Raw genomic sequence first — 12,239 nt, forward strand, 5'->3', positions numbered from 1 at the left:
TTGCTCAAGCAAGTGGCAAAACATTTAAACTACTTTTCTTATGTTATATCACAAACAATCTAAATTAAAACTTACCATTGACAGAAACAGTCAGCTCTACTGCCTTTTCTTTTGCATTTAAATCTTTATTACAAGCAATCCTGCGGTTCATAAAGAACTTTGTTTTCCAACCTCCACGAGTGCCATCTATTATTGCCTTGTTTATCTAAAAGTGCTCTTTAAAAAGCCATATGTGTTGACTGTGAAACACAGCAGACTTTAATTATATGCATGTATGGTGTAATTACTACATTTTCGTGTCAATCCATGTTCTTATTTACCGCAAACAATGCGCTGTCACTTTACTTCAGCACGTGCACCACAGGAAACTCGGTGTGGAAACAATCTCTGCACTGCTGCAGACGCACCACTCATAGAACACACTGCCGGACCGCAACCGTGCGCAGTATGAACGCTTTAATCCGTTAACATGAGCGCAGAAAAATACGCACCGCTGCAAACGAAGTATGTGTGAACCTGGCGTTATGTGTGTGCACTTCGAGTGTGCATGAGCACAGTCTCCAGGAGAGCACGCGATTGCTGAATGGTTAAACACTGGCAAGAATTAAAAAGAAATGCAATTTGTACTTTAGTGACGATGCAACACTGCCTCGATTGTGCAAGTGAGAATTCCTGTGTCAACTATGCAGCTTGCAGCTCGCTTATAGTGCAGACGCGATGTTATTTGAAGCCATTTGCGCATTTTGAGAGAGAGTGTGCAGTGATTCACTCACGCTGTTTGTGAATGTATATCTCAGAGAGTTTTCAAATTACTTTATAAGTTATTTAATGAAGAAATATGAGTTGTACCTCACCTTCAGCATTATAATTATTTCAGCCGCGCTGGACATAGACTGAGACGGTGCCGCTGCATGTCATGCCAAACCTCTTACAGCAGGCGCGTCATCAGCTTGAGATCGGTTTATGAGATCAGCCTTTATAGAGACCGCTGATCAAACATCCCAAAGCGATTATCGGCCGACAGTGGTATTGATAGTTTGGTAGCTGATCAATCGGAGCACCCCTAATACCCATGAGATCAAATGCTTTCAGAATATTCACAGTCCACATGGTATACTTTTTACAAAGAAAAAAAAAAAAACTTCAACATGAGTTTATTGGAGCCTGTAAGGCTGTTCGTTTACATGTTGGTGTAAAAACTGCATAGAAGTAACAGCCTTGCATTTACCAAAATTTCGGCCCTGGGATTTAATGGCTCCTTGGCTGCTGATTATTGGCCTCGAATCATTGGTCGTGTCCACGTCTTTATCCAGGTCGCCATGGGAACCGGCACGGTACAGGTTGTTGATGAGATTCTTCTCTTTCTGCCAGTCTCGGTTGTTTTGGTTCTGCTCTGAAATCAGTATCTCAGCTTCATTGATGTCTTCTGGGACTCTGGGGCCTTCGTTATCAGCACGATCGCTGCTGCCGCAAGACTCGCAGGACTGGAAGTCATCTGATTGGCTGTGGTTGTCCTCATCGGGACTGTCATCCATGGCCACAGCCTGGTTTGGGTCCTCGGGGTCAGGAATGGGCTCCTTGAGCTCCTCGTGGAGTTGGTCCATCAGACAACGCAGGAACTCCTGGGAGTCCTTAGGACAGAGACAGATTTTGATAGCTTATTGCAAAATAAGCACAAACTAGTGCTTACTAGTGTAAACTAGTAAACTAATAAACTCAACAAGGACCAAAACTATAACTATAAAGTTTTATTAATTACTCTAACTCTAAAAATGGGGAAGTTCAGATCACAGCTATAGTGAAAAAAAAAACGGAGAAACATATCGCTGGAATCACTTTCAGAATGACTTTTTTTCCAGCTGATGAACGATAAAAAGATTGATAGCCAATCAGAATCCACCTGACTTTAAAGAACTTTAGCAATTAAAGCGGCATACAAATGTTACAGGTATTATTAGTTATCTTTTTAGTATCATTCTTGTTGTGAACAGGCTTTAAAGTTACACTTTATAGGTAATGTTTACGTTGCACTGGTCAATATTGCAGTATCTTGGACTCACACTGCCACCTAGTGGTGTGGATGTAACGTCACAAAATATCAAATATTTCTAGCTCCTGGAACACCTTATTTTATGATGCCCCACAAATGACATAGATATAGTGGCCACGAATTAAGAATACATTCCCATGATTTATTTATTTGTGTTTTCATTTTAATAATTTGTTCCCTTGTTTTATTTCAGAAGTACAATTTATTTAAAATTATGGAAAACGTATTAAGTTTTGGGAGCAAATTCTTAATTCACGGCCACAATATCTTGTTCCTGTCATGTGCAGGTCTCTGTATTATTAACAGTGTTGGGCAAGTTACTCTGAAAATGTAATTAAATTACTGATTACTGATTACTCCTTTTAAAAGTAATCACATTACTGTTCTGATTACTTTATTTCAAAAGTAATTAGTAATTAGTTACATTACTAGTTGCATTACTTTTTTCCTCCATGAAATTCATGAAATCCCAGCATACACACTCCCGATAAATATTTGTTATGAAAGCATCAACATTCACAGAACACTGTTATTTTTAACTAAAGCAAGCGGCTGCTGCATGCATGGTTTGGCATGGCAGAATGCCAGCAAAGAGCGCTGCATTTATAATCTCTAAAAGACATCTCAGTTCATCGCAATCTCACAGATCTCTGTTATAACACAATAAATATAGCCTATGCATAATGAATCGTTCATAATGTCTACAATTCATGTGTTATAATGAGAGGATTCTTGAGCACGCAAATTTCAGCACTGCAACGCTGCAAACATGTGTTATAGCCTAAATAGAAACTGTGCATACGCTTGCACCTGTTAATCGTTTATATTTTATATTAGTTCATGTTGCTTTTGTGCAATAGATGAATAACAAATTATTTGTTTCAGATATTTCTATTTTGCGGGAGTCCCGTGAATAATTTTATTCTACCGCATCCCGCACACACACACACACGAGTCTCTGCACTGACTCGCCTATCAAGTCTTGTCCCGCGCCGCACTCTGTTCCGTTGGGTCTCGCGGGAGAGCAGGTCTCTAATCCACTGGCACTTGACTCGACAGTGCGTGAGCTACATCCTTTTTTACAATCTAGATTAGAAATCACTGCATTTTTCCAGCAATGTAACGCGGCAGTAACGTATAGAGACCTCGGCTTGTAACTATACTCTAATTACTATTTTGAAAATTATAACGCGTTAAATTACTCTGTTACTAAAAAAGTAATCAAATTACAGTAACGCGTTACTAAGTGATGCATTACTGCCCAACACTGATTATTAACAGTTGACCATAAATTATTCTGTAAATGTAGCTTTCCAATAATAGGGGGTTTCCAAGATTAAAGTACAGATATATCGGCCAGTAAATGATGACAGTATTTTCATTTTTCAGGTTAACTTCCCCTTTAACTACATTTGTCTTGTTGACTTGTCCATTAAACTTGGTGGTCAGATTCTGGCATGTGCACTGACAATCACACACTCTTTGACCAAATGTTTCCAGGCATTATCAAAAGAATGCAACACGCATGGAGGCTCACGTTGTATACCGCAGATTAGCCAGGGACCCACAGGGACCCCATCGCCATAGGAACAGCTGAAGCTTATGAGAACATTAGTCATTACTGGCTCATCCACATGGCAACTGGCATTCTAACATCCTGGTATTAAGAATCCTGGTAGGCAAACAAGTTTCCAACAACAGGACACAGTACATGAGACCAGAAGGCCATCGCTGTATTATGTCAATGCAGTACAAGGACAAAAGGTTTCCTGGCTGTATTCAATTGGTGGTATTAATGCCCATTTCCCTTTATACTTTGTAGAGGGAATGACTTTAAAACAAGGCATTCATTGACTTTGACTGAATGCCCCCCCCAGTCTATCTGGGCTTCATGAAAGTGAGCCTGAAAATGAGATTAATGTTTCCTACAGTCTCTGAACAGCCTATGATGGCCCATTCATGTCAACACTAATTCTCCAACCGACCTTCCTCTCCAGCCAGGCATGACAATGGATGTTTTCCAGTGGTTGGAGGTGATCAAACATCTAGAGAAACTCTGAATCAGATTGTGCCCCATATAAGAGAATAGAATCTCTCATCATCAAGAATAAAAATGGGTCTTCTTAAATGCAGCTAGAGGACAAAGTATGACAAGAAGAAGGGTGAAAAGGAGAAATAGCGAAGTGAGAATCTCAGATGCAATTCCCACAGCAAGCGGGATCATTTGAGTTTGACCTCATCTGCCACTGGGTGAACTGAACAGAAAGTCCCGCCTCAAACTCACACCATTGGTAAACTATATAAAAAATTATTTTAATAAGAATTCTAGGGCCCTATGAAATCGGTTATATTTTTCCCAAACTTTGTGTTTTATGTTTTATTTATATTGGATACCAGTGTAAGAGTTTCATTAAATCAGAATCATCAAAATGCATGTTTAATCAACTAAATTCATAAAACTTTAACAATTTAATTTTTTATATTTTAAACTATAATATGGCCTATGAAATTGTCCTTTTTTAGATTTTTTTTTTCTGGATTCCGTGTTTTATGATCCAATACAAATTCACCATTAAAAACTGTGGTAATGCAGACCTTTCCCAATCCCATCCCCCTCTCTCTCACCTCTCACCCACTTCGCTTCCTGTCCACCTATACTGTCCTATCTAAATAAAGGCATAAAATGCCATAAATATATCTTTAAAAAAAAAAAAAAACTCTGGCAATTACATGAACTCATAAAACAATAATTTAAAGGGTTAGTTCACCCAAAAATGACAATTCTGTCATTAATTACTCACCCTCGTGTTGTTCCAAACCCGTAAGACCTTCGTTCATCTTCGGAACACAATTTAAGATATTTTTGATGAAATCTGAGGGCTCTCTGACCCTCCCATTGACAGCAATGTAATTAACACAATCAAGGTCCAGAAACGTAGCAAGATGATCGACAAAGTAGTCACGTGTGACATCAGTGGTTCAACTGTAAAGTTACGAAGCTTTTTTTGCGCAAAGAAAACAAAAATAACGACTTTATTCCACATTTTCATCTCTACTGCATCACTTTGGACGCACGTTCACGACAGTATCATGACGCGAGTGTGTGGCGGCGCTGACTCATCAAAGTGACGCAGTAGAGACGAAAACTCCGAAGATGAACAAAGGTCTTACGGGTTTCGAACAACACGAGGGTGAGTAATTAATGACAGAATTTTCATTTTTGGGTGAACTAACCCTTTAGACTTTATTCCACATTTTCGTCTCTACTGCATCACTTTGGACGCACGTTCACGACAGTATCATGACGCGAGTGTGTGGCGGCGCTGACCCAGATCCGGCATAATGACGTCATCAAAGTGACGCAGTAGAGACGAAAACTCTGAAGATGAACAAAGGTCTTACGGGTTTCGAACAACACGAGGGTGAGTAATTAATGACAGAATTTTCATTTTTGGTTGAACTACTAACTCTTTAATCAACCTTTTAAAATGTAATCAAATGAAAATACAACAATTACCTTAAAATAAAACTACCTATTTGTCAAATAAAGTTCTGCACTCTATCAATTAAAACATGCATAAAAAATACATTTCACAATAAGTTGGTATTATATCATTAATAGCCAATTTTAACAGCCAATCATATTATCATATCATAGTCAATACTGTATATTTATCTGACAATATTACAAGACACAAGTGCATAAACATTAAAACATTTAGATTGCCTTGCCATCATCTAATCAATAAACTCATTAATTTAATAACACTTGTCACTTGTAGCATTTAAAGCATTTTTAGGGTTTTATTTTTTAGATTAATTTAGACTAAATATATTTTAAAATAAATTAATGTTCAAATGTTTGTCAGTAAGTTTTTTTGTTTGTTCTCTGTTATAAAATATAAATATGACTGACCGCAAACGATAATGTAAGCCATAATTTTAATATCTGTGCATCCCTAATGCTTTAACACAAATGAATTTAAGAAAACATACCTGTTGGGAATAACCACGAAACATTGGGTTTACAGCCTTAATGCCCTGGAATAGATTTGTAGGAACAACATAGGAGTTCCTGCAACCACACAAAACAAGAGCAAAGAAAGTTAAAAAATAGCAAAGAGGAAAAAAATACCTGAAAAATTACACTTAAATAGGAAATGACAAGAGAGGAATGTACCTGTTTTTGTGCCAAAGGTCTGTGATGAGTTTCTGATAGCTCTTGCATAGCGCTGGCTTCTTGTCGGTCTTCACCAGACCACCACAGTCCAGGAAAAACTGTGTCAGTGGAGGACTAGACGATAAACCAGAAAGAGAGATTGATTAAACCAGAGCCAAACTAGATTGAAAGAGAACAATTAGGACACTAAGATAAAAACACTATTGATTATTGGGGTTCTTACCAGTTGGAAAGCGCCTGAAGAGCTGCGTTCATGTAGCAGGTATTGCCAATGTTCTTCAGTCCAGTCAGACCTGTGAGGAGGAACAGACGACAAGGTTCAGACTGACAGTGTGGAACGCAGAGCAAATGCACAGAACACCAGACATGAGAGATGAAGGACCTCTGGTCCTCAGTTCATCCTCCTCCTCAGTCTCTATATCCAGGTCATCACAGGTTCCTGCTGGAGGAACTCTCAGCGAGGTGGGGCTCCCAGGAGCTTTGGGGTCCTGAGAACCAGAAAGACAATGGAAGAAGATCAGCAACAGCACGCCTTTTGCAAAAAAAAACAAAAAGGCAAGTGTAGTTGTGTGCCCCTAAACAACGTTCAGAAAACCTGCAATCTCAGAATCAATTATTAGAGATTTTTATTACATTTAATTAAAACTAATTTCCATCACCACTGATATAACTGACAAAAATGATGACAAAATGTACATACTGAATTGTGATTGGTGTTTGGTCTTACATATATTTGCATGACTGTGATTGGTCTTGTCTTCTATGCAAACATTTATAGTCATTTTTAAATAGCAAAGGCAATGTTTTTAATATAAAGGAGGATTTTATCTAAGCACAACCAAACTTCTAAACTTTGCTTTGCATTCACAGAAAGTTGCGTAAGAGTTCTGACCGGGCTGGGAGTCTGTACTGGGGAGATGGGCTTGGCGGCGCTGGGCAACTGTGCGTGTGGACCCAGTTTTCTTTCCAGGAAAACCTCCTTGGTACAGGCGTAGCACCACACTCTCAAAGTGGTCAGATTCACCGTCAGGTTGTGCCGTGTCTCCTGGAAGAAAAAGCCACAGCGCTTTGATGGACATTTACATGGAAATAAATGCTAGTTTAATGTTCAAAATGCAAAAAAAAAAAACCCTCTCCATATATTACCAAAAAAAAAAAAAGCAATAACTAGAGCTACACAATACATACATAGAGCATATCAATATCAGCTTCTTTGATAATAATTAGTGGTAGTAGTAGTAGCAACAGAAGCATTAGCATTCATCTGAATGAATCATCCCCAATTTATCCAGAAAACTCTTTTTTATGCCAATTACCTATTTGCGGACTGTGAATCATGAGTCTAGTGGTGTAATTTTATATCTTGCATGGGGGTTGGGTTCAAATCCTGTTATACATTTTGTAAATGAACCAATGAATATTACAGCTAAAATCAACCAGTAATCACCCTACAGTTGTTTTGTATGGAAAAAAATAATTGGTTCTGTTTAAATCTTTAATAATTTTGAATGATTTAAAACATGTCAAATTCAACACTGAAGCTTTATTGTAAACCCGTTTTTTTTATTAACATCTCACAAAACAGTACAGATTTAAAATATCTGCTGCTATTCATTAAGCCAAAATTTCTATATCAGTGCCTTTTTACTTCCTAAATAAAGGCAGTCTGAGTCCTGTGCTCTTTCTCTATATATGAAGCCTACAATGCAACAGAAAGACTCTTCAAAAATTTAGGGCAAAACACAAGTGTGTTGCAACAAGAGCGAAAATGTACCAGGGGAAATGGGAAGTGGCGATGTGAAGCCTGGGCATGCACACAGCGGGGGCAAAGGGGTCTCTACATTATTCATGTGTCTGGATTGGCTTTCACTGCGGCACTAGAACTGGTGCAACTGCAGCCAGACAGGGGAAGTTAAAACATTTATGAGAGCTGCGCCAAAATACAAACCCTGACAAAATCTGCTACTTCGACCATTTCGGTGATGGATAGGATGTTGTACATGCCCATATGCATTTGAATTCACAGCACAGCAAGGGTAACATAATAGTAAACTCATCTACATTATAAATTGTGGTACGCCCAATGCACTCATGATCCTTGCAATTTACACAATTGAAAAAATTATAAAAACATCACCCTACATAATATTGGCTGAATGACATTGAATACTCGCTTCTTACTAATTTTGAGGTTCTGATTCCAAAGATACAAAATATGATGTGCATTTTGTAGCATTTTTGCTTTCAACATCTATTTGTAAATAAGTCTTGTACCATCCCTTAATCAAAGACAAACAAACACATGATTTCTATCTTCCTCTGAGCCAGGTTAAAACTATTTGTTGAATTCTCGGCTGATTTTTACATGTATGAATGATTCTAAAGAAATTATTTTATGCCTAATCCTGATTTCAAGGTTAGAATTATGGCCAGTAACAGAAGAAAATGCAAACATGACCCAGATGTTTTTTGCGACATCTGTGGGTATTACTACATCAAAACAGCAACAGAAAATTACATATAAACATTTTTTTTTCTTTTTTTTGCAGTTTCTAAGTTAAATGAGACGCGTTGAACACTTCTTTTGTCGTCATTAAAACCAATACATTTGACTGCTTTTGTTGTTTTGACTAAGTGAATTTAAATGGAAACATATATTATTTGAAAACTCTTTAAAAAAAACAATATGTGATTAAAAGTTTTTATTGATATTTTTGAACTGAGCATTATCAAATTGGTATTAGGCCTTTTTGCAAATCATCTACTCACTAGCCTTGTGTTTTGGTCATGCAACCGTAGTATAGTTCACTTATAGTCTACGTTTTTTACTTCTGTCGATTGCATTTAAGCTTCAAAATTCAAAGACAATGGACCTCATTCATGAAACACGAGCAGAACGAATTTTTGTGTAAATCGTTCGTAAAGCCGTTCTAACGTAAACTTTCGAATTCATGAAAATGTTCGTATTTTTTAAAATTTTAGTTGATACGAAAGAAATGTACACCTGCTCCCTACGAATGCCAACAACGACAACAACTGCCTACAACGATGGAGAAGTCAATATTACTGGTTACAGCTTTATTATATTTAGTAAAATTCTTAAAAATGAGATACTAGTAGGCTAATACGTTGCCGCCGTTAATATTCCATACCATAGCAACTAAAGTGTCTCAGCTGGAAAAACGCTGTGCCACCAAAGCGTTCTCAAGCGCTACCAGCTGGTCGTTTTAAGAAGAGCGCCTGACATTTTTTCAGCTGGCTAAAAACTCTTTGGTGGTCACACACATTATTGAATATTTATTGTTAGGCATATGGCCTAGTCTTTTTTGCATTTATGCAATATACTGGAGCCAAGACCAGAATATTCCACTGCGTTCCTGGACACGCAATTTGCGTAGCTGTCATTTATAGGCGGGGATTATGCAAATTGTGAATGAGCGTGCACGAGCGCCCTATTACGAATGATTGGAATTCATTAACATACACATGTTTAACTATCAAATCGGACGTTTACGAAGAGTTTGTGAATCCGGAGGAGAGTTTTCGGGAAGGTCTGTTTTGCATGCAAATTTACTCATATATGTACGCAAGTTTCATGAATGAGGCCCATCGTGTTAATTCGTGAACAATTATCATTATGAACCAAATCTTATGCTTTCATTGGTCACAAAGCTTATTTTCCGCAATAATCCAAAAGCCAATGGAAAAATCTCATTGGGTTTTTGTCCGGGGAACTTCCTTGTTCACCTACAAAAACACATCTTCACTGCAGTGCTCTATACCCACAAGCACCCTGCTAGAGGAAAACAGCTTAGTGAAAGAAAAAACATGGGCTGAATTTTGTTTACTGCAACAAACGCAGGTTATTGTGGCGGAAGTATGGCTGATGGCTCTGTCTTCTCTCAGTCGCTCTCACACAGGCACAAGGGTGTTTTGAGAGCATTATGGGGTTTTAGTAATGGGTAATCAAAATGGGCTTTAGTGGGAAGGGAGATCCCCACTGGAGTGCTGATTAATAATGGATGAGTTCACCCACAGGCCAGCCTGGAATTCAAATCACACTTCAGCGATTCATTGCATCATTTAAGTCTCCAGTCACAATCAGAATAAGAGACATGAAACTAACACAGTGACACATGTGATCAGGGATCAGATTCACCTGTCTAAATCAACCTACAAAAGTAATCGTAGAGCTGTAATGCTATACTCACTGTGGGTGAAAACATCTTAAGCTGTAAGTACACTCACGCAAAACAAATTTAAACAATAAAATGTAGTAAATTACTATAATTCAAATATAAAGCGCATTCATTTGAATAATTAGTACACAGAAACAGTAGAAACAAAGAATAAGATGACTAACCTGAGAGTGGAAAGTGCTGTGGTCCGCATGTGATTCCCCACAGCCAACATATGAACAGCCATTCTGAATGAAAGATATACATGAAATGAAATTATAGCTACTCTACAGGCTTCACTATAAACTAGCTTTCAATAATCAAGAATTTAAAAAAAAAAAAGAGTTTTTTTTTTCACCCAGACAGATAAAAAGTAATTTAAGAGTTTTTATTATTATTATTATTATTATTATTAATTTTCTTTTTCCTTTTTTTACACAAAATAGTATATAATTTTAATATCAGCCATTTATCGGTTATCAGGTATTAATGTTAAAATAATTTGCAGCTAATCGCCATTGCTGCAGGATTTTAATATCGGTGCATCCCCATTATACACCAAACTTGTGGAGAAACATTACTTAATATAAAGATAACTTACCTCGAGACAAGCCCAAAGGTTTGGTCCCCCGACTTTACAGTCTTGACACTGACCCTGAAAACAAACACATTTTTACTTAATTCTATGTCTATGTGCCATGTAGACCACAGTTTCAAAGTGTGGGGTCAGAAAAATTATTTAAATTTCAAATAATACTTTTATTCAGCAAGGATAATTACACTGTTCAAAAGTGATAGTCAAAACATGTATAATGTTACAAATAGGGGTGCTCCGATCAGGATTTTTGAGGCCGATCACAGAGAGCAGTATCTGCCGATACGATCACCGATACCGATCTTTTTAAAGCCTTCTTTTTATCATGTAGAATTATTTATAGTGATGATCCAATCAAGATTTTTAGACATTTATTCAGGGCCTGAATTTCATTTTTAAAAAATAATTCCCCTCTTAGGTGTCTCTTGTGAGAGGGATTTTTTTTTCATATGAGAGGTATGGGGGGCATTTTTTAGACATTTTTCAAAAATATATATTTATCTCACCTAAATGTTTGATCATGCACTGCATTTTTGTTTTTACAATCGTGCAATTGTTGCACAATAGCTTACACACAGCACAAGCCTGATTTTGTCAGCTGTATGTGAGGTTCACATATACTCCGTTTGCAGTGCGTATGAAGTCCATGTGCGGTACGTAATCGCTGCAGAAGCAGCACTGATTGTGCTTTCACACAAGTGTCAGCAACTGATCCCTGGCTCTTTACTACAAACACAACATTTATCATTATTTTGATTTGAAATCCAAACATTGTTACTGAAAATGCTTTTTCAGCATTGTGATTCTTTTTTTACACAGTTCAGTAATACAATCTTTCATAGACGTGTTTAAATGCAATAAATATAAGAAACACATTATTCAATACTTTTTACTTTTTTTGCATTTACTTCTACATTTACATATTAAGTTGCTCAAGCAAGTGGCAAAACATTTAAACTACTTTTCTTACATTATCACAAACATTCTAAATTAAAACTTACCATTGACAGAAACAGTCAGCTCTACTGCCTTTTCTTTTGCATTTAAATCTTTATTACCAGCAATCCTGCGGTTCATAAAGAACTTTGTTTTCCAACCTCCACGAGTGCCATCTATTATTGCCTTGTTTATCTAAAAGTGCTCTTTTCCTTTAAACCTAGCCAAAAACCCATAGCCTATGTGCTGACTGTGAAACACAGTAGACTTTAATTATATGCATTTATGGTGTAATTACTA

At 37.3% G+C, this 12,239-nt stretch overlaps 1 protein-coding gene across 3 annotated transcripts in view; it reads right to left on the minus strand.

Annotated features, from left to right (window-relative positions):
* LOC107708728 (ubiquitin carboxyl-terminal hydrolase 33) overlaps positions 1 to 12,239 on the minus strand; it is a 32,941-nt gene that overhangs the window by 16,008 nt on the left and 4,694 nt on the right. For all 3 annotated transcript variants that reach the window (XM_016513036.1, XM_016513043.1, XM_016513027.1), the window contains exons 3-10: positions 11,010 to 11,063; positions 10,594 to 10,656; positions 7,123 to 7,275; positions 6,613 to 6,718; positions 6,454 to 6,523; positions 6,231 to 6,344; positions 6,047 to 6,125; positions 1,229 to 1,631 (exon numbers count right to left, since the gene is read on the minus strand). In XM_016513036.1, coding sequence (XP_016368522.1) covers positions 1,229 to 1,631; positions 6,047 to 6,125; positions 6,231 to 6,344; positions 6,454 to 6,523; positions 6,613 to 6,718; positions 7,123 to 7,275; positions 10,594 to 10,656; positions 11,010 to 11,063 — 1,042 coding nt within the window. The remainder of the gene's footprint in view (positions 1 to 1,228; positions 1,632 to 6,046; positions 6,126 to 6,230; positions 6,345 to 6,453; positions 6,524 to 6,612; positions 6,719 to 7,122; positions 7,276 to 10,593; positions 10,657 to 11,009; positions 11,064 to 12,239) is intronic.

This window comes from Sinocyclocheilus rhinocerous, unplaced genomic scaffold (genome assembly GCF_001515625.1).
Source record: "Sinocyclocheilus rhinocerous isolate Xijiao unplaced genomic scaffold, SAMN03320098_v1.1 scaffold1724, whole genome shotgun sequence".
In the NCBI taxonomy this organism is placed as follows: domain Eukaryota; kingdom Metazoa; phylum Chordata; class Actinopteri; order Cypriniformes; family Cyprinidae; genus Sinocyclocheilus; species Sinocyclocheilus rhinocerous.